Source organism: Anguilla rostrata, chromosome 11, assembly GCF_018555375.3.
Source record: "Anguilla rostrata isolate EN2019 chromosome 11, ASM1855537v3, whole genome shotgun sequence".
Classification (NCBI taxonomy): Eukaryota; Metazoa; Chordata; class Actinopteri; order Anguilliformes; family Anguillidae; genus Anguilla; species Anguilla rostrata.
The window spans coordinates 39032202-39055201 of record NC_057943.1 but is presented as its reverse complement, the minus strand read 5'-3'; the positions used below and the strand labels follow the sequence as shown (position 1 = coordinate 39055201).

The 23000-nt window shown below is 47.5% G+C and overlaps 1 protein-coding gene across 12 annotated transcripts in view; it reads left to right on the top strand.

Annotated features, from left to right (window-relative positions):
* The window catches only part of ahcyl1 (adenosylhomocysteinase-like 1), a 47081-nt gene that overhangs the window by 7427 nt on the left and 16654 nt on the right, over positions 1 to 23000 (top strand). For 3 of the 12 annotated variants that reach the window (XM_064299976.1, XM_064299980.1, XM_064299979.1), the window contains exons 2-3: positions 19881 to 20031; positions 20605 to 20748. In XM_064299976.1, coding sequence (XP_064156046.1) covers positions 19881 to 20031; positions 20605 to 20748 — 295 coding nt within the window. Of the gene's footprint in view, positions 1 to 12998; positions 13146 to 19880; positions 20032 to 20604; positions 20749 to 23000 lie in introns of those variants that run through there. The other 9 variants (XM_064299982.1, XM_064299984.1, XM_064299981.1 and 6 more) reach the window with 7 other exon arrangements.

Sequence of the window (23000 nt, the reverse complement as noted above, 5' to 3'; positions counted from 1 at the left end):
CTTACATACATACATGCTCTCACACAGGCATACACGTGTGCACATACACGCAAGCAGGCGCACGCATGGATACGCAAACGTTGCATTTCTGGAAGCCAGTGTTCAGCATCACCTCACTCTAACGCAAATTCCCCTCAAACGCATTGCGTGCGCAAGTGCACACGATGCCAAGGACCCCTACGGTAGAGAATAATAAATCACAGTTTTTATGTGGCTTTTTTCTTTTTCTGCTTTCTCTTTCTTCTTTCTTCCTCCCCCTCTCCTTTCACTGGTCCTGTTCTGTTTGTTTTTCCCCTTCTGCGCAGGATTAAAACACAGAGAGAATTATTTGCGGGGATTTTAATCTGAGCGTGGAAGCATGAGTAATCCAGCCACTGGAGTGGAATGTGTTTCGCTGCCAGTCGCCGGTCCGCTTGTGCACGCGGCCCCGCCCCGTTACCCCTGCGTGACTGCGCTGTTGCACGGCACCACCGCCGGTTAAAAATTCAGTGCCCATTTGAGAATCGTTCATTTTGAAAACTGCACCAACTCAGTCAAGGCTTCACGGTGATTTCTCCCGAAATGAACGCGGGTTCGATGCGGCGTTCATCGCGTCTGTCGCCCGTGGAGGAACGTTCCTTCACCCTCCGGCGGATGCGGCTCGTTTCGCAGAGCGGTTGGTTTAAACGCTTGGCTGCGGACCGCTGTTCACGAGGACCGCTTGTTTCCGCACAGACACTTAAACCATCGCTGTTCTCCTGAGTTAACCCCCTTAGTGACAGGCCGCTGGACCGCCAGGGAGCCAGGGCATTTCAGGTGATGAAGTTAAATGTAGTTAATTAGCCTTTATTCACAAAGTGAATGAAGCAGAGCCTTTCACATCCTGCTCTAAATTAGACCATGAAAACGAAGTGCTATTTTTCATTCTGATTATTGATGTATTCACAGGATAAGCCCCTTGAGATGCCACTTCTTGTTTTTTAGGGTGGTCCTATTATTAGTGCACTACAATCCTACTATTAGTGCACTACAATCCTACTATTAGTGCACTGCAATCCTACTATTTGAGCACTACAACCCTAATGTTGGAGGACTACAATCCTACTAAAAGAGGACTACAATCCTAATATTAGAGGACTGCAATTCTACTATTAGGGTACTACAATTATTACTTCACACAGTTTAATGGAGAGGTTGAGGGGGAGGCTTCTTGAGGCTTATTTCTGTTTGACTTTGAGAAGTCACTGGGAATTAAATGGGATTTTTTCCCCCCGGTTGCGCTGGAACTGAAGAACATGCTGTGAAATGCTTGTGGCGGTTTAGCAGGCTTTTAAGTGATTGGCTTTTACGACGTGAGACACCCGTGCCTGTTTATCGTGGTCCCCCAGCATTGCAGCAGTCGGCGAAGAGCCGGCACTGCAAAATTCAGCATGACTCACTCACTGCACCGTAGCCCAACACGGCCTCAAATTTCCCTCTGCGTCTCCGGAACTATATGACCTACTAAACTGGGGAATATGATTGGTTAAGACAAAAGGGGGTGAGAAATAGCATTTTTTTTGTAATCTTGTACGCTACTGGAGCCAGGATGGTTCACCTCCTTCATCGGTGCAGTCAGGGACTCCATGGCTTGTGTAGGTGCTTGTGATGTGTGCGGGGCTAGCGGCTAGCGTACGTCAGCGGCTGCGTGACGCGGCGCGATGGTGTCACATAATCCCTCCCTCGGGGGTGGGGGTGGGGGTGGGGGGACGCCGGTGCTGTCGTTACTCTCTGTCAGAGCCGCTTTTGTCCTTGAGGCGCGTCACGACCCCGCCCGCTTCTGTTCGCCGTCTGAATCTCAGCGTCAGCGGTGCCCGGGCTGCTGAGCGGGTTCGGGGGTATTAATGCGTCACACGCATTAATAACAGTCTGGGGTGACCTTCTGAATCGCGGGGTGATATCTGTGATGTACGATATCCTTTATCTACTGTGAATGAAATGAGGATCGAATTGACAGTATTGCGATTTGGAGAACGCTGCCCCTCCCCTCCATGCTCCTCTGGTTACAGTGTGCAGTGTGAATAATGAATAGGACTTTCCCTGCCCTGCAGGAGGTGTGTGTGTGAGAGAATGTATCACCTGACTTGTAGTTACTCCTGGTGTATCGTTACCAGGTTCTCCCTATGAGAACTCCAGATACCCGTTTTGAGTTTTTTATGTTTTGTTTGTTGTGATTGGCAACCACTCAATATTTGATGACATTTACCTTCTGTAGATTACAGAGGCTGAATGTAAGTAAATCATGGGCTGTGTAAAATCACAATGGACCAGATATACGCACATAAAACTTGCAGCGCGAGTAGCCTGGCGAGGGTGCGTATGTGGGTGCGTGCGCAGTCTACAGCTGACTATGCAGTACGTGTATGGGGCTACATTTTGTGAATAAAACAACTTAAAATGCGCTGTTAAAAAACCCTCCCGTTGAGTATCTCGATTGGATGTGGGAATAATGATGTACCTTCCACTGCACTGTAAGAGCGCATCCAGGGCTGTCAGCGCTGGACAGAATGCGGACTGTGATATTCCGGACTGCGGCGGCAGTTGGCGACTGAAATGATCCAGATGCGAGAGAGTGTGATGTTGCAGTAGCTTGACTATTGCTGGGATGGACTGGGAACTTTTTGTGGTAGTTTCTATGTCATCGTTTATTTCCCCCTGTAGAGTAATTATTTCTGTGGCTGGATGTTTGTCATCCGGCCAAAACATACTCCTGAAGGACTGACAATCACTAGGTCAGGAAGAGTCTGTAAGCCCATTGAAAAGTTAGATCTGTAGAGGTTGCATTGAGTGTGTGTTGCTATAAACGCGGATAGTTGTTGAAAAAGAAAACAAAAAGGAACTGTTAAAAACTAATGTCAAAGTTAACTAGTTAATGTGTGGAAAGAGTTAAGGCATTAGAGAGTTGTTCATAGGACAGAATAATGTTCAGTGTTGATAACATTCTTTAGGTTTTGTGACAAAGGGAGAGATTAGAAAAAAAGGGGGGGGGGTTTCAAGGATGTATGTAGGAGCGTGCATCTTTACTGATACCACAGCTACGTTGTGTATCCGGGGTTGACAGGAAAACGCGTATCTGGGCAGAGTCCCAGGATTGGTGGATATTCAGGAAGTGATGAGAGACTGGGAAGGAGTGCACGTGTTGAAGGCTAGCTCACCTCATGTTCTGCACCATTACTTAATAAATGGAGTGAACTGAAACACAGCGGCTCTCATTATCATTAAAAAACAACAAATAGATATAGCGAGAACTAACAAGAAGCAAATGGAATAATACGCAAAAAAGCATAAATGCTATTTACGAAGGCAGTAAAGAAGAGGGGGGAGATTAGTGGGGGAAGCGGTGTTGAGTGATGGTGTGAGTTCGGAGGACTTGGATAAACAGGTACTGCAGCAGTGCCAGAGGCTTTTCGGGAGAACATTCTAGAGCCTGGGGGCCGTGGCACTGAACAGTCTTCCCCCTGAGGGCCGTGGCACTGAAGAGTCTGCCCCCCAGGGAGAACATTCTACAGGCTGGGGGCCATGGCACTGAACAGTCTGCCTCCTGGGGAGAACATTCTACAGGCTGGGGGCCATGGCACTGAACAGTCTGCCTCCTGGGGAGAACATTCTAGAGCCTGGGGGCCATGGCACTGAACAGTCTGCCTCCTGGGTAGAACATTCTACAGGCTGGGGGCCGTGGCACTGAACAGTCTTCCCCCCTGGGGAGAACATTCTAGAGCCTGGGGGCTGTGGCACTGAACAGTCTGCCCTGGGGAGAACATTCTAGAGGCTGGGGCCATGGCACTGAACAGTCTGCCCCCTGGGGAGAACATTCTAGAGCCTGGGGGCCATGGCACTGAACAGTCTGCCCCCCTGGGGAGAACATTCTAGAGCCTGGGGGCCGTGGCACTGAACAGTCTGCCCCCCCCGGGGAGAACATTCTGGTCCTGACCTTATCTTGTGCTCTCCAGAGGTGCCGGTGGAGGAGTAAGATGTGTGGGGAGTCCTTATGACCCCTGAGCTAATAATGAGGAACTCTTCTGTGGAGGCGTTTAAATACTCCCCTCTTCTCCACGGGGAAAGGAGAGGAGTAGGAAAAGTGTTTATGTTTGGATCTTTCAGCCGTGTTAAATATTCAGGGGTCAGGTGTGTAATTGGCTGTAATTTTTGGGGAGGGAAGGATGGTGACTCATTAGACCACACCTTTCCCTGTTAGAGGTCCTTGCTATGCCAGCTGTATTTGTGGGCCAGTCTGTCAGCACAGTGACTGCACAGCTGAGCTGCTGGAATATTGCTCTGGCTGCTCTAGCTGCTGTAGCTACACTTCCTGCTCTGGCTGCTCTGGCTGTTGTAGCTGCTCTGGCTGCTCTGGCTTCACTGGCTGCTCTAGCTGTTCTTGCTGCTCTGGCTCCACTAGCTGCTGTAGCTACACTTCCTGCTCTGGCTGCTCTGGCTGTTGTAGCTGCTCTGGCTGCTCTGGCTTCACTGGCTGCTCTAGCTGTTCTTGCTGCTCTGGCTCCACTAGCTGCTGTAGCTACACCTCCTGCTCTGGCTGCTCTGGCTGTTGTAGCTGCTCTGGCTGCTCTGGCTTCACTGGCTGCTCTAGCTGTTCTTGCTGCTCTGGCTCCACTAGCTGCTGTAGCTTTGCTGTCTGCTGTAGCTGTTCTGGCTGCTCTAGCTGCTGTAGCTGCTCTAGCTGCTGCAGTTGTGCTGGCTGCTGTTGCTGCTCTGGCTGCTCTAGCTGCTGTAGCTGCTCTGACTGCTTTAGCTGCTCTAGCTGCTCTGGCTGCACTGGCCATTCTGGCTGCTCCAGCTGCTCCGGCTGCACTGGCTGTTCTGGCTGCTCTGGCTGCTCTAGCTGCTGTAGCTGCTCCGGCTCTTGTAGCTGCTCTAGCTGCTCTGGCTGCACTGGCCGTTCTGGCTTCTCTAGCTGCACTGGCTGCACTGGCTGTTCTGGCTGTTCTGGCTGTTCTGGCTGCTTTAGCTGCTCTGGCTGCTCTAGCTGCTGTAGCTGCTCAGGCTGCTTTAGCTGCTCTAGCTGTTCTGGCTGTTCTGGCTGCTGTAGCTGCTTTGGCTGCTGTAGCTACTCTGGCTGCTTTAACTGCTCTAGCTGTTCTGGCTGCTGTAGCTGCTCTGTCTGCTCTAGCTGCTGTAGCTGTGCTGGCTTCTGTAGCTGCTCTGGCTGCACTGGCTGCTGTAGCTGCTGTAGCTGCTGTAACTGCATGTATTAAGGATGACACAAGGGCTTTTCTGCACCCTACCAAACTGATTGAAGGTGTGAAATTGTTCTCCATGGGACACTTGAGAAATAAAGGTGGAGGTTCGTTTTTGTTCTTTAGGGAACACATTTGCCAAATGTACCCCAGAAGTACAATAATGTTCTATTTGGGTACTTTTACAAGCAAAAAAGCTACTAATGAGTTATGTATTGCTGACTAGGGATACAGTTTTATGTACGTATAGGGTACCACCCCAGTGACAAGCACCTGTACCTTTTTCATACCATTTTTTCTGAATGTGGACAGTTAAATCTTTTTTTAAAGATAAAATGGATTTTAAAAAAATAATTTGTATTATGTGGCTGTATCAGACTCCAGAAGTTTTGAAATTCCTTACAGCTGACTATGTTGGTTTAAATTCATGTAGCCTAATAGAACTGCCTAGGTAGGGGAGTACATTTAAGAAGGATATTAACATTTTTCAGAGGATTGAACCTAAACATAATGCAGAGTTAGAAGCATGCCTTCCACATTCTTAGGTAAAGCTTTTTCAACAAACAGCCATGTAACGTTAAAGTGGCCTCATTATATACAGTAAAACTGGGGTACCCAACCCTGACCCTGTGTATGATGGTTTTCAGTGTCTAATGATGTGAGATTTACCCACTTATAAAACAAAAGACAGATATTCACATTAGAGAGAATATTCATTTAAGGACTTTTAATCAGTACGATCATTTCTCAGACAGCTAATGCTTTCCTTTTCTGTAATATGCTTTGGCTACTGCTTCCATTTTAATTCCATTTGAGATGATTAATTGATAGCTCTATGCTGGAATCAAGCTCTAAATTCTGAAAATATGGAGACTGGGCCATTTGGGGAAAATGATTTCGAAAATGTTAACGAGTCAATCCTGCATCGTGTTAAATGCTGATACAGCACAAAACTATGGAACTTAGATGCATGCTATCAACAGCCTTATTTAATCAGGAGATTGACTGGATTGGGAACCAGCATAAACAAGATTACTCTCGAACCAGGGTTAGGAACCCTTGGCTAATAAAATTAGACAAACAGCAATAAACTGCCGACGCTGTGTTGTAATGCATATTTGCATATCTGCATGTTTATTTAGCTAGTCGTTTAGCTAGCAGCCATGCTGTGGCTACATTAGCGTGCGGCTACGGCTACACTAACCCTGATCCATGGCTCGTTCACAAAGCTTCCTGAATGGCTTTCATGTGATTTGATCTACATTGATTAGCAAAAGTTCTTTAGGAGAACCCAACACTGGGTGAGAAACGTGAATGCTGCTGTCCCAGGCCAGTCCAGTCTGCCACAGAACACTTTTTTGTGATTCCCGCCATTGAAGCTGATTGCGGGTGCAGTCAGACTCTTGTCAGCTCCAGACAGGACTAGTGGAGGGCCGTGCGTTCTGTCCCATGGCCGATTGGGCGTTTGATGAAGAGGGTCTGGCAGGGTTGAAGCGGCACTGTGTGCCCCCGGTTTGCCCCCCCGGAGAGAGCTGTGGGAGGTGGCCCCCCCTCGCCCCCCCAGCCGGGCCCATTGAACGGTGACCACCTGGCGCCTGAGGCTGGAAATGTCAAATGCCAGCCAGCCGGCTGTGCTCACAGCCAGCATCAGCAGCTCAGGGTCTTCACACAGAGCTTTCCATAAACAGTCCTCCTCCACCGCGGCACTGCCGCTCACCTTTCACATTATTCATCCGTCCGCGTCGGCTTTGACCTACTGCGCCTTTTGTGTTTTTTTTTTATTTAAATATTTTTTTGGGCTTTTCAGCTTTATTGGACGGGACAGTGTAGAGAGGCTGGAAGAGCGGGAAAGAGTGTGGGAGAGACGTGCGACAAAGGTCGCGCGGTCGGACTCGAACCACCGACATCGCGGCTCGTAATGAGCATGTGGACAGTGCTCTACAGGCTACGCCACGAGACACCCCACCTTTTGTGTTTTTTGTGGATGACAGATCACGCCACATTTTCATTTAGAATTTGGGGTTTTTAGTGGCCCGCCTTGGTGCTCTTTTTGACCGCCTCGTGGTGCTCTTTTTGACCGAGCTCTTAGAAGAGTAAAAAGGTACTTGCAGACAATGATGAGGAGATACTGTTCCCCCCAAAAAAAAGGCTTTGCTCTGGGTAATATAATGCCGGTATTCAGCTGCCTCCCCGATCCCTTTCGCTGAGGATGGAAAGCATCTTTGTTGGCCGGGGAGACAATGGCAGCCGTACCGGAACCGGCGCCAGCCAGGCAAGGTCACCGCTCCACGCCAGCCCGTTCCCCCGGCCACTGTTGCCATGGTGATCACGGGCCAAAGGGACCCTGTAATTGAAGAGTTACGGTCTCCTCTTACCTGAGTCTGAAGCCAGAGAACCTGATAAAAAAGAAGAAGATTTAAATTGGGTTAGGTAATGCAAGTCTTCCACTGCTTAATGTCTGCAGGATATACTGTTAAACTGAGTATTGGGATTAGAGTCATTATTCTCATATGGTAGGAAGAAAATTTTACCAAAATGTTCTTTTAGTGAATTTAAAAATATCTGATCTGCGTTTGAATTCTGGGATTTATCCACCCCTGATTACAATATAATTGTGTGTGTGTGTGTGGGTGCGTGCGTGCGTGTGCATGCGTGCCTGTGTGTGTGCGTGTGTGTGTGTATAGTTAAAAATAGGTTAGAACCCATGATTGATTCCTTCCTGATTCTCCCTGTCCGTTCCGTGTGGAATTAAAATGAGCTGAACGTCCATGACGTGGTTCAGAGTGTGGAGGCACATACTTATCACGACTGAGAGGGTTTGTGTGTGTGTGTGTGTGAGTGTGTGTGTGAGTGTGTGTGTGGTGTGTGTGTGTGTGTGTGTGTGTGTGTGTGTGTGTGTGTGTGTGTGTGGGTGTGTGTGTGTGTGTGTGTGAGTGTGCGTGTGTGTGTTTGTGCGTGTGTGTGAGACACGGTTCAATGTGTGGTGGTACATACTTGTCAAGGCCGAGAGGGTCTGACCTCCACATGACTCATTTTTGATAATGCGGAATGAAAAAATGGCATTAAGCTGTAAACTGTCACTCACCTACGCCAATTTTCAGAACATTTGCCCCTGAGTTGTCAGGCTGTCCCATAATTCCCGGCGTCTGGCAGCTGGTAGTCCCTACAGCGATCGCTGTCATAGCTGCCATAGAGCCGCTGATTTATGGCTCCTGTCATTGTTTCTCCGGAAACGTTGGTTTTGGCTGCGATCCATAAACAATAAACGGTGGCTGTGTGATCTTCAGCAATGTCTGACACCAGTTTTAGTGCATATAGCTCCAGTATGACATAGCTGGGGTATTATTCCTTAACCTTCTCCATGCAGTTTATGTCATTAAGCGATGACTCCTGAATGCGTTGTCATGGTCGCAGGTGTAGGCAACCTCATTTATGCTGGTGGGATTAAGGTGCGTCTGTCCTGCGGTGTTTAGTACACTCGGATTACCGGTGAAGACTGCCGTGTTTCTGTTTTTCGGGAGTGGGGGGTGGTGAGGGGGGATTGGCCCGTATCGCCCTGTTGGTGACAGCGTCAGTCCGCCGTCACGCCACACTGAGCACCAGGACGCTGGCATCACGATGAGTCAGAGCCGCGGTGTCAGCAGAGACACCGTACGCTAAGCACAGACTCGTCTCCTGTGTGCCTTCTGTCATCCGCGTTTCATAACCACGGAATCGTACCGTTGGTAATGGGACTGTCCAGTGCTATAATAATAATAATAATAATAATAATAATAATACAACTTTTATTTGTATAGCTCCTTTCTGAAACACAAGGTAGCTTTGCAAAGCATGGCAATGCAGAAAACATCCATATCCAGGAAGGGGGATGTGTGTTTAAGTATTTCTCCCCATCCTGATTTCCTCTGTTCTTGCATATTCGTCACCCCAAATGGTTTTAGATCTTTAGACAAAATGTCATATTAGATAAAGGGAGCCTGAGTATGCACAAAACACATTTTTTAAATTATTATTTAATTTATTTAATTTAAAAAAGTTATCAAACACCCATATCACCCATGTGAAAAAGTAATTTCCCCCTTAGTTACTGAATCAACCAATGTACCGAATTGGCTTGATAATTAGATTCAGCTGATCGAACACAGCCAGGCTTGAGTACAGCTAGCCCTGCTGCGTCTAAACTTCACTCATACTGAACCTTACTTGAAGTAGTTATCATAAAGTTTCTACAAGCGCACTGCAATGATCAAAGAAAATTTCAGAAGAGATGAGAACAAAAAGTTGTTGAAATATATCAGTCTGGAAAGGGTTACAAAGCCATTTCTAAGGCTCTGGGACTCCACCAAACCACAGTGAGAGCCATTATCTCCAAATGGAGAACACTTGGAACAGTGGTGTGTCTTCCCAGGAGTGGCCAGCCTGCCAAAATGTCTACAAGAGCACAGTGACAACTCATCCAGGAAGTCACGAGAGATTGCAGAAGAACATCCAAAGAACTACAGGCCTCTGTAGCCTCAACTACAGTCAGTGTTCACGACTCCACTATAAGAAAGAGACTGGGCAAAAATTTGATTCATGGGAGAGTAGCAAGGCGGAAACCACTGCTAACCAAGGGAAACGTCAATGCTCATCTCTCATTTGCAAAAAGGCACCTGTATGATCCCCAAGCCTTTTGGGATAATGTTCTATGGATAAATGAGTCCAAAGTAGAGCTTTTGGACGGCACTGGTTCCATTATGGGCAAATACAGCATTTACCAGTAAGAACATCATGCCAATAGTCAAAGATGGTGGTGGTAGTGTGATGGTGTGGAGATGCTTTGCTGCCTCGGAACCTGGACGACTTGCCATTATTGAAGGAACCATGAATTCTGCTCTGTACCAGAAAATTCTTAAAGAGACTGTCCGGTCATCTGTCTGTGAGCAGAAGCTGCAGTGTGATTGGGCTATGCAGCAAGGCAATGATCCAAAACACAAAAGCAAGTCCACATCTGAATGGCTGAAAAGAAACAAAATTAATGTTTTGGAGTGGCCTGGTCAAAGTCCTGACTTGAACCCAATAGAGAAGCTGTGGCAGGAAATGAGCAGTTAATGCTCAAAAAACCTAAAAATGTGTCTATTAAAGCAGTTCTGCAAAGAGTGTGCTAGAATTGCTTTACAGCGATGTGAAAGACTGACATCAAATTATAGGAAGTGTTTGGTTTCAGCTATTGCTGCTAAAGGTGGTGCAAACAGTTAATTTTAATTACATTTAAGTGGGAAATTACTTTTTCACATGGGTGATATGGGTGTTTGATGACTTTTTTCATTAAATAAATGAAATAATAATCCAAGAAATATTTTGTTGTTTACTCAGGTTCCCTTTGTCTAATATTACATATTGTCTAAAGATCTGAAACCAATCATTGTGACAAATACGCAATATCAGAGGAAATCAGGAAGGTGGCAAATACTTTTTCAAAGCACTTTGTACATTTATACATACATACATACATACATCCTGACATGCACACACGCGCACTCAAATACACAAAGGTACATACAAGCAGTGAAACCAATATGAGTAGTAGAGTGCAGCTAGTGGTTGGGAAATGGGAAGGTTGTAGTGTGAGGGAATCAGTGCTGTATGAGGTGTGTTTCTCGCTGTGGTCTGAATGAGGATAGGGTAATACAGCCACGCGGGTGTCGAGGGAGGGCGTTGCCAAGTTTGGGCGCCATGGCACTGAAAGGTGTGCCACCTGCCGTGGTGGTACGGTCTGGTTTTAGGGACCGCAAACAGGCAAAACGGTGCCAGGGGACCTCAGAGCGCGAGCGGGAGGGCAGGGACGGTAACTCAGAGAGGCCGGAGGGAGCGAGGCGATGAGAAGCTTTTAATGTGAGCAGTTTGTAATGGCTGCGTGAGGTAATAGGGAGCCAGTGTGGCTGGCGGTGAATGGGTGTTATGTGAACAGATCTCTTGGTGTGTGTGTGTGTGTGTGTGTGAGTGTGTGAGTACCCTGGCAGTGGTGTGCTGTATTACAGTACAGATTGTCCGTTGTCACAGATTTGTACTTGGATCAGGCCCCTGAATTAATTTGTGGAAGATGGAACAAAATGGTGCGTTACCAGCATGGAGACAGAAGGGTCAGTGATACATGGCTGAGGATCTGGTGTGTCCAATCAGGGAGCTGAAACTGAAATCCTGGAGGGCTGCTGTGTCTGCTGGCTGCCTCTGGTCCCTGCACTTAAGGGCTTCACTTAAGTCATTGATTGACTAATAATCTGCTCAGCTGGTTTCCAAGTCTCTAAAGTGGCTGCAGATGGTAAGGAAATCACAACAGCCTGCAGAGACTGCAGCCTTCCAGGACTGGAGTTTGAGACGCCTGGTCTAAGCTGTGATTCCGCTTCTCTCCTGAAGATGGCGCTACATCACTCCTGTTCCAATGTTCTTTTTTTTTTTTTTTTTTGGGGTGTGGCCTGCTGCCCGTTTTCACCACCCCTCGCCCTTCGCTTCTGGCTCTGATCCCTGATTGATCGGGTTGCAGCCTTGCAATTAAGTTTGTAAGTGCACAAAGTTTGGGGCAAGATGCATTCATGTGCTGTGTGATTATTTGTGGTAGTGCCTGACCCCTCTGGTCAAACCCATGTACTGCAACAGCACTACAAGAAATTAAATGGAGGAAACATGAAGAAATTTCCTTCCTTTTGCTTTGTTAATTGTATTATTACTTTTTATACTTTTTTTATACTGCTTATTTACAAGCTGTTTTAATGTGATTTTTGGAGAGCTTCATAGGCAAGTTTGATGGAAAACTTTGCAGTTTAACACAGTGAGTGAGTGAATTATGGACACAGGAAATATTGGCTAATCAATCACATGGGACAATCATGCGTTGCTGTTATTTATGTAGAAAGATGAACATATTTCAAATAGCTGAATTTTACTGCTGACTGGTTACTTAGAGGTTGCTGGTTCAAATCCAAGTTGGGACAGAGTTGTGCATGTGAGCATGCAATTTAACCTTGCTACTTAATTGGTTCAATAAAGTAAAAAATACAGATGTATGCATAAATGAATATTATGCTTTAAAAAATATAAGCTGGATGAGAGCATCTTGTAAAGCAGATTGTATTTTGACCATACTGGTACCATTGACTTGCACTGAAGCGGATGGCTGAAAGGCCTATACTGGAGCCAACCGCACTGGCGCTAGTGAGCAACGTCTCTCAACCAGACCAGGAAGTGAGCTTCAGAAACACAGCCCGTTTTTGGCCTTTTGGGTTTGCCACTGTTTGCCAGGGCAGGTGACTGCAGAGCAAGCTTTGCACCAGGAGGATTGGGCGGGAGCTGCAGGAGGCGAAGTTTATGGTTCTGAGTGACCAATGGCTACGGGCCTCTCTGTGGTTGGCCTGTTAGTCACTGTGCAAATAGAGCACTACCCCCCCCTCCCCCACCCCCCATCCACTGGGTCTTTGTAGAAGGGGAGTAAATATTTTTAGATGAAATATGGGATTGTTTAGGGGAAGGGGTGAGGTAGGTTAAATGGTCATAGATCCTCCAGCTCTGTGAAGCTGAGTTTTACTCCGGGGGCCTTTTGCCCTGGTGTGTGTATCCTGGCAACTCGGGCCCTGTGTGAGGACAGGTTAAACAGGAACTCTGCAGGGGTGGGGTGGGGGGGTGGTGGGTGAGGAGGATTAAGTGGGAGCATCACACACCCAACAGTGTAGTCCTGAGCTGCTGGAAAGTCAAAAAAGAGATAAGTGAAGAGAAAAGAAAAAGAAAGTGAAAGGTGAACAGGGAAGTAAGGGCCTGGGGGGCTGGGCTGGCTGGTGATTGGCGGAGGCTGTGGCCCCGCCCCCGAGTCTCACAGATTGCTGTGATAGTACTTCTGAAAGGTAAAAATCACACATTACAGGGAGCAGGGTGCTGCAGTGAGAAAGCATGGAGGAGGACACTGTGAGTTACACTATGTGTGTGTGTGTGTGTGTGTGTGGGTGTGTGGGTGGTGTGTGTGTGGTGCGTGTGTGAGGGTTAGAGTGTGTGTGAGTGCATGAAGGTTTGGGTGTGTGTATGTGTGTATTTGGATTTGTGTGTGCGTGCGTATGTGTGTATTTGTGTGTGTGTGGTGTGTGGTTGTGTATGAGTTATGTGTGTTATGTATTTGTGTGTGTGAGTGTGTGTGTGTGTGTGTGTGAGGGTTGGGGTATGAGTGTGTGTGTGAGTGTGTGAAGGTTTGGGTGTGTGTATGTGTGTATTTGTGTGTGTGTGTGCGTATGTGTGTGTAAGGGTTGGGGTATGAGTGAGTGTGTGAAGGTTTGAGTGTGTGTGTGTGTGTGTGAGTTAAGGTTTGGGTGTGTGTATGTGTGGGTGTGTGTGTGTGTGTGTGTGTGTGTCGGGTTCGGGTGTGTGTGTGTGTGTGGGAGAGGTTGGGTGTTGGTGGTGTGTGAGCGTTGGGTGTGTGTGTCGCGTGTGTGTGAGTGAGGTGTGTGTGTGCGTGCGTGTGTGGTGTGTGTGTGTGGTGTGTGTGTGTGCGTGTGTGCGTGTCGTGTGGTGTGGTGTGTGAGCGTGAGCGTGTGCGTGTGCGAGTGCGAGTGTGTGTGTGTGTGTGTGTGTGTGTCGTGTGTGCGTGTGTGTGTGTGTGAAGGTGGGGGTGTGTGTGTGTGCGTGTGTGCGTGTGTGTGTGTGTGTGTGTGTGTGTGTGTGTGTGAAGGTTGGCGTGCGTGCTGTACGGCAGCAGTTTGCTTCATTAGCTTTCCTGCTCTGTTAAGCAAGACTGGTGCTGTTAGTGTGGAGCTGGGTGCAGTGTGTTCCCTCTGTGCCCTATTAGGTCATTAAGGACACTTTTTTCAGGCATAAAAACTTATGAGGCGCTTACTGCATGATTATGTTGTAGAATCTGGAGTTCTTTAGCAGTGCTTCCTTTGGGTGTCTTTTCTCGTGTTCTTTTTGTGGCTAAAGCCGTCAGGCAAACGTTCATACGTACTCAATTCAGCTACAGTTGACCTCACTTGCCCATCCTGGGAAATTGTGGTAGAAAATCATTAGCCTTTTAGCACGTCTCATTAGCCAAACCGTGCTGTTTTGTCATCATCGCTCCACTCACGTACGGGCAGTGTGACGGGGGTGTGGGGGGGGGGGCAGACCAGTGAGGTGACCTTCATTACTGGGGGAGTTTGGGCCCGGCAGTGGAAGGGCAGGTAACACAGGTAACACAGGTGGTTTGGACTCCAGATAGTCTGGTCCAGCACTGTTTCCCTCCTCTTTGCTTTCGATAGGAGGTCCCAGGTGCTAACAGGAGGTTCCCCTGGTGTATTACAGTACTGAACGTCCGTCGGCTTAGCATTGTGCTCGGTCGTACCCCTTATTGGATTTTTGGTAAAATTGTGATGCATCGCGCTGCATGAAAAGGTGTGTTTAGCAGGCAGGCACACTAAGGTGTTCTTGTCCAGGCACTTGGCATAAATGACCAGACATGGCCGTCCACGACTCAGGACGTGCCGTGAGATTTCAGTGTGCGTAGAGTCCGGGAGTTAATGGGGAATATCCGAGTCCAGAAATCCCCGATCTCAGTCGTGGCCCGGGAGCGCGCGGCAGTTTCTGGAAACACACGTGCTGACTCAGGCAAAGTACCGCTCACTACCGACACACCCCAGACTTCACTGAAAATTAACTGGTTGGATATCTTCCAGAAACTCAGCATTTCATGCAGTGTCACGAAAGTTTTTCGATGGCAAAAGATTGTTTCAGGGCCTTCAATGGGAGGGAGACCGATATTTCAGTGTTACGAATATGGAGCCGAGCGCCTGGTGATTATAAATGATCTGTGCAGGTAGTTATGTGGTTGTGGGGCACCTGCAAGCCGTATGACTTTTACCGGGGTGGAAGGTCAAATGGCCAGACGTTCATGTCCCGACTGGCTGCTACTGATGGCAGCATGGCCAGGTTTCTGCCCCGGTGTATGTAGCCTTCAGGCTAGGCTGTAGTGCCTGGTTCGGTTTACATTACATTACATTACATTACAGGTTTAGATCTGAAAGAAAGCCTGCTCCTTTTGGTGGTGTCTGCTGGTGGAGTCGACCGTCTCTGCGGTTCTCTGGAAGGGTGGTTGTGTCTCTTTCGTGCTCTTAATGATGAAGGGGGTGAACCGGGCTGGGAGGGGCCAACTGGATATGTCCTCCTGATAATGGGGCTGTAACAGTGCAACATGTGGCCTTACAGGAGAGAGAGAGAGAGAGAGAGAGGGAAAGAGGGAAAGAGAGAGGGAGAGAGAGAAAAAGACAGAGGGAGGGGCAGAGACCGAGAGAGAGTGAGATAGAAAGAGAGAGAGAGAGAGGGAAAGAGAGGGAGAGAGAGAAAAAGACAGAGGGAGGGAGAGATAGAGAGAGAGGGAGAGAGACAGAGGGAGAGGAAGAGACAGAGAGATCATCTATGTAGCGTATTATATGTATTGTGATCTATGTATTTATTGCTTTCGCTACAAGTTCAGTTGTAATGCAAAGAAAACATGGCCCCTTGGTGCCATGGTGCACAGAGGCTTCATTTCAGTCACAAAATACACTCACCTGCCTGAGGCCTATGACCCACCTCCTAGACTGAGCCGCCTTGGTCCTGATGGTGCTCGCGCATTAAAGAGTCTTAAAGACTGAGGATGTGTCCCTCTGGGGTGGGCTAATGCTCACAGACCCATGCAAATTCTCTGGGACGGATCACTACTGACATGAAGAAAACACCAGATGGGCCAGGGTGCCAGAAAATGTCCAGGCAGAACACTTCGTCTTCTGGCCTGAATTTCTCTCATTAAGGAGACGGAAATAGGTTCTGTGGCAAAAAAAAATCACTGCGCAAGTCGTCTTTGTTGTAAGAAACAGGCTGCTAGCTTGTTTCAGGTTCATTTGTCCGAGTTTCGCTGAAATTTTTTCAACCTGCTAATAGACACGGTGCACATATTAAAGCTAGTGGCTTTTCAGAGACTGGCTCTTGGAGAGATGAACAGCGTAACATGGCACCAAACAGCATAGGTCCAGTCCTTTTCCGGTTTCGTGCTATTAAGGAGCACTTTGTCAGTATTTTATTCTTCGCTACCATCGGCTGAAAGCTGTGATTCCTCCTTTGGTTGAGGGCAGCCTTGTGTGTTCAGTACAGCCAGTTTTCAGAAAAAAGCTGCTCTTCTTAAAAAAAAAACAGCAAATGTTTGGGAAAAGGACATTATGGATATTTGGCCGATCTAACCGCCAGTTTGTATTGATCGGAGCATGATTCTGAAAGAGATGATCCTGGCACAAAATGGAGGTGTTGATTCCTCAGACAAAACTGGATAGCTTGGATCACTTTGGCCATCTTCCTCCTGTTTAATATGGTAGTTCTGATGTTCGAGTGACAAAAATTCGAATTCAGGAAAGTATGACGTAGCAGTTGTCAAGGGGTTGTTTCAGCAACTGTTCGTCTCCCCCCTTCTCATTACTGAACAATACCGTCCCCATAAGCTATTTTAATACGTCGTCACATTTCACGTAGAAGACGAGAAAGATTCCCCTTTTACTCACGTTTCAGTAAAACTCCCTGCATGAGACCCTACATTTGCTGACTACTACCTCCCTGGGTAGTCTGAGCCGCATGGAGCATAAATACACTTGAGATAAACGTGCTTGGCACATGATTGATTCAGGTTAAGAAGTGCTTTACGAACCTGTAGAACCAGTCATTTGTTTTGGTGTTTAGGGAAAAAATATCATTTTGATGTGACTGACACAAAGCGTATATTAAAACTGAATTTAATTGATTTTTGCGAAGCTCGCATGGATTGCAAGTTTTCAATGGGGTTGATGTCTGTGGACTGGGGATGATGTCTGGGGCCTGTGGATGGTGTCTGCTGGCATTAGACAGTCGCTGCATAATGGCAGTAAGGTCTGTGGCCCTTCTGAAGCACAGCTCTGGCTGTCCGCTTCACACAGCGAGAGACGCGATTAGCTTCGTGGGCTAAAGTCCGAAGTCCGAGGCCCCGCGGCTGGAGGAGCTAACCGCGCGGTGTTTCGTCGCATTCTGCGGCGGGCGTTCACGCGCTAACTCGCATTCCTGCACGCTCATGCACCCGCGCATGCACGCGTGAGCTCTGCGCTCAGTTAGCACACACGCACGGCTCCTTGGCGTGTCCTGCGTGTCACACATCTACCGTAAAACAATGATTACGTTCGCTATGATAGTGTCCTGTAAGTAAACGTGATATCCCATGACTTCAGGGCAGTAAGTGTCCAGTATGTCACATGGTGCGTTGGTTACACGGCGACAATGGTGGAGCAGGACTCAGCTGTGTGTGCAGTGCTGTTTTTTTTTTTTACCCCTGTCCAAACCCTGTACCAGTGCTCAGACGTCAGCGTAGCGGTAGCGAGTGGCGGAGTCCTTGCTAAAGTGATTACCGTGTCTTTACAGAGCACTGGCTGTTCCGGCCCACCCCGGGCGTCTCGGCTGCCGTCCTTTATTTGTCGTGTAAACCACGGCGTTCCCTGCAGCTGTGTTCAGTAAACACAGAGCTGTTTATCCAGGCGGGGCCTCGCGTCCTGCCAGGAAACACCACCGGTCAGCTCGCCGGTCTCAGATTCTTCATCTTCTCCACACCTCTGTGTCTGTCATCTACTGATGGGTGAACACAAGCGGCCTGTTGGTTCGAGCCACTGTTCCGGTACCGGACCGTTATTGGACGACTCGGGATGCGTACGGTGGAGTGGATTGGCTGTTTCGAGGGAACGATGGGTGCACTCGGTGCAGAAACGAGTGCTGAACCGGGTGATAGGTGGACCTCCAGGAGAAAACCACCAAGATGCTTCGGTGGCACTACCTGTCAATCACACCACGCAGTCAATGAACAAATTCAGTGTTTAAAATGAGCTTGGTGCAAAACGGTGGTATTGTTTCATCTTAGAATTAGAATGAGAATTAGGGCCATCAATGTTAATGCTTCATGCAAATCATTTATGATTAACACGTTAAACTCATCAACCTTCTAAAATGCAATTTATACCACTTTTAAAAATTTTGGCTGTGTCAGGCCCCAGATCTATGACCGGACTTCCTGTCAATCTTCATATCTAACAGTTTTTCTGAAATTAATAATTGTATTTAAAATGAATTGCATGAGTTTCTTACTCTGTCCAAAAATGATTACTTTCATTTATAACTGTACTGCCTCTCCACTATCACACCACTCTGCTTGTGGCTGTTCGCCATGTTGGTTTGAGTATGAAGTGTACCGGTTCAAACCAGTTCAAACTGGTTCACTGCATCAGGTGACCTTTCGCTCAGTTTTAAAAAGCCAAAAGAAATCTGACTAAGACGTCTACATGCACCAATAAGTCGAAAGATTGGGCACAGATCTATGTGTGTTAATTAGGTTTTGCTTAGTGCGATTAAGACCATACCCCAGTTATGAAAATGGGATTATGCTGTTGATCGGATTATTACTGTGCAAGTAAACGCACTCATTGTTTGATGCTGTTATTTAACCTGTCTGCTCTTTCGTACATATTTCAGTTAATAACTACTGGGCTTACTGCAGCTGTCAGAATCTATCCGATGAATTTCATCAGCATTATGTAAGAATACAAACGGGCATGTGTGGTATATACTCTGTATTTGTGTGGTATATACTCTGTATCTGTAGGACTATTATAATGTTGACAGCATGTGGGAGTCTTGGTTAATGGGGAGGAGCATCTTCATCAGCATATTGATCGTGTATTCAGCTGCGTCGCCTGCTGTGATTAGCCAATCGGATCTCAGCCTCGGTTGCTGAGGTGGTTTAGAGGTGACTAGTCTCCCCGGGGAGTTCGGGTCCCCCGTCGGAGTGCTTTGGGACGCACACGATGCTCAGAAACAGCTGAACGCCGTCCCGTGCGTCTGAACACCTCGTGGCTGGGGAAGGGGGACGCGTTAAAATGGGGTTCCGGCGAGCTTCGGGTTGGATTTACACGTGCGCAGCGGTCAGGAGGGCTGGACCGGCAGCCCCTCGGCCTTCTGGCGCTTTCGGCTGGGTGCGCAGTAGAACTGTCCTTCTGTAGTTTTCACTGAAAAAGACTGCATTCATACCGGGAGTTTCAGAGCAAGAAGGAAAATTAAGTAACGTAAGCCTCCAGCTTTGATGGGCCACATAAAATAAGCCAAATATTAATAAAGACACAGTATGTATATAAATTGGCTTTTTAATTTAGGTTTTAGGTAATAAATTTGCATTACTGGTGTAGGAAATCAACAGTCAAAGGCAATAAGCCAACATGATCATTGTTTTAGATTGCCAGTTTTCATTACGATTTATTTATTGTATTCCCCATAAACTAGGGGTCCTCAATCTTATCCAGAACGGGCCGGTGTGGGTGCAGGCTTTCATTCCAACCAAGCAGTAACACACCTGATTCCACTAATCAAAGGCCTTAGAAAAGATTCTAATGTTTGATTAGTAGAATCAGGCGTGCAACTGCTTGGTTGGAACAAAAGCCTGCGCCCACACCGGCCCTTTCTGGATAAGATTGAGCAGCCCTGCCAAAAACAATGCTCTTCCAGGGAATTCTGGCCAATTGTTGTTAATGGCGAATGGTGTGAACGTAGGGTTTGCTTTTTCCCTCTGGAGGGAAGGCCGGGAGGTTTCGTGCCCTTCTGCTTGGCCGCGTTCTCTGACCTCGTGTACCTGGGCCTTGTCTGCAGCAGATCCAGTTTGCGAACCAGGAGGAGAAGCAGGAGTTCAGCAAGTTCCCTACCAAGGCGGGGCGTCGTTCCCTCTCCCGCTCCATCTCCCAGTCCTCCACCGACAGCTACAGCTCAGGTACGCCACCGCGCACCGCCCGCAAGCCCACAGGTACACGTCCTACCCGCCCGTCTGCGTGAGCTCTCCGCTTCCTTGGGACTTCTGTGTGCTTGTGATGTCTCTGGAACAGTCCTCCTGTCACTCTGCCCTCCATTTAGTCTTGCCATTGTATCACAGAAAATATTTCACATTTGAAGTAGAAGTTCACGTACAGTCTGCCCCTTTCAGGTCCTGAGATAAACTACGGCTTTTCTGTGTGGAAAAGTCACATGAGATATAACGAATGTGATAAACAAAGATTCACTTTAACACGGTTAAGGGAAGTTGATCATAAGGGACTGGAAATAGATGTTTTTCAGTACAGCAGTAAATTATAAAAAATGGATTTGAGAGATCTGTATGTCTAGTACTGTAATATTTTGGTACGTAAATCAGCTGTTTGTATGTGTTATCAATGTAACTGTTCACTTTCTTGAGAGAGGACTTTTGGGTATTTTTCCACCTTCTATTGAAGCTGAAGATTGTCTGGGTCATGATTGGTTGTTGTGTTTCACTCGAGCCTGAGCTCTTGCGTCCTGATTCGGAGGTGATGTTTGTGCCCTCTCTCCGAATCCGCCCCACCAGCGGCCTCGTACACGGACAGCTCGGACGACGAGACCTCGCCTCGAGACAGGACGCAGCTCAACTCCAAAGGCGCGAGCGACTTCTGCGTGAAGAACGTCAAGCAGGCAGAGTTCGGCCGGCGCGAGATCGAGATCGCAGAGCAGGGTGGGGACTCTCAGCAGCTGCTGCTTGTGTGTGTGTGTGTGTGTGTGTGTGTGAGAGAGTGCGTGTGTGTGTGTGTGTGTGTGTGTGTGTGTGTGTGTGTGTGAGAGAGAGTGGGTTAGCGTGTGTGTGTATGTGTAAGCATGTGTGTGTGTGTGAGAGAGAGAGTGGGTTAGCGTGTGTGTGCGTGTGTGTGAGCGTGTGTGTGTGTGAGAGAGAGAGAGTGGGTTAGCGTGTGTGTGTGTGTGTGTGTGTGTGTGTGTGTATGAGAGCAGGGTAGCGAGTGGCTTTGTATTTTGGAGGATGCTGCGCTTCTGAACTTTTTGCAGAATTTCTACATGAATTTCATCATAAAAGCACACCTGTTCACTGCTGATTCTCAACCAGTGTTATGCGACTGTTTTACTGAGCAACCAGTACAGTATAGTAATTATCTAGTAATTTATACGTCTGGGCTTTTCCCTTTCCATGTCCAAACTGGCTTTAGTTTTACCTTGAGGGTAAGAGAAGATAAGATAAAGTTATTATCTCTCTCAGGTTTTTTGTCTTGAACAACAAATAGTGCTGCATTGCATGGATACATTAAAAACACACATGCTCTAAGATGGAACACAATTCAGGAGGGAGAGGTCCAAAATCTAAACTAATTTTTTGTTCCCTTTTTTGTAGGTTAAAATGAATAATTTGTAAACAGCTCACATAATTATGGCAGTTTATTCCATTTCTGTGAGGAAGAGAATTTGTGGTTCGGTGTGTTTCCTAAGGAAAGGGGAAAGCTGACTCAGTCATTGAGTTAATTATATTTTGGACAGCGTTGCAGTGGATGAGGGTTATGATGTAATCTGATACTCGCGGAGCCCGTGGAGGAGTTTGCATAAATGAGCGGAGTCTCTTTACGAGTGCTGGCAGCTTTCGCACACCCCCCCCCCCCGTCTGGGGCGGCAGACTGTGCCCGTTCGTACCAGAAGTACAAATTAGTCAGCTTGTTCGACAACATCCTAACGGGTGGTTTGGTTTAAGCGTCCATGTCCACCGATGTGTGAGTGAGTGGAGTTTGCTGCTACCGTACTGCTCTGGAAACACACACCGTCTACAGTCTGTGTGCTTCCAATGTCTGCTCCTCTTCAAACACCCAGACCAGTTCCCTTTGGGTTAATGCGAAACTGTCCGGGGTCCAGCTGGCATTAGGGGACGATACAGCTAACGATACAGCTTGATCACGATATGATAGCGATACTCTGAACCATGACGCGTTGCGATACGATACGATTTCTCAATTTATAATGACACAATACAATTAATAGTGATTAATCACGATTTGATACCATGCGATTAGCTGCGATGTGAATGTGACCATTAGATTTCACAGATTCCCCCACCACACTGACACTCAAGAAATCATTGGAACGACAAACACTTTAGTGCCTCGATCTGCCTAAACTAAAGTTTGCCATGCAAATTAATGATTCATTGCAATGCAAATCGATTCATGCACGTCACATCGATGCAGTCATATTGTGACGTTTGCATCGCTATGCCTTGATGCATCAACGTTTCATTGCACCTACAGCTGACGCGGGGTCCCAGCCAGCCACAGGAAGTTGGTCAGAAAGAGAACGCAAACGGCGCTCAAACTGCGGTCTTCCTGATTCTGCTTCCTGAGGCCCTACTGTCGCGGCTCTGACTCGAAAATGGCTCCATTTCTGCCATGTCACAAAGGAGCAGCTGAATGACAGTGAAAGGGAGGTTCCGGCTGTTTCCGTGGACTCCCCCGATACTCAGCTCTTACGCTGATTTTGGGCGGTGACGGCTCGTGGAGTCCGGAATACGCCACACCTCGGCCAGCCGACTCATTTGCGTTCACGTGCTTTATGGGCAGACAGTTGGAAAAAAGACGGAGGTGATTGATTATGTGTCTTATGCGTGGCCCCGGCTCAGATCCTGTCAGGCTATTTACCGTTTAGGCTAGCAATCGACTAGCTAGTTTCAGACAGCCGCCTTCGTCTAATTCAGGGGTTTCGTAATGAAAATTCATCAGAGAATTGAATGCTGCAGTACTATAGTTATCAAAGGATGTCTGTGTGTCTTAAATTTGTAGCTGCAGTAATCTTATGGCTTTATTTTCTGACATTTACTACAGTTCACACAGGATGCTGTTTCTCCTTGAGGGATTGTGTCAGAACTCAGCCAGTTTGTGTTGTATCTAGAACCCAGATTTCTCGGACTTGATCACCCGAAATAATAAGGTGTTCTTG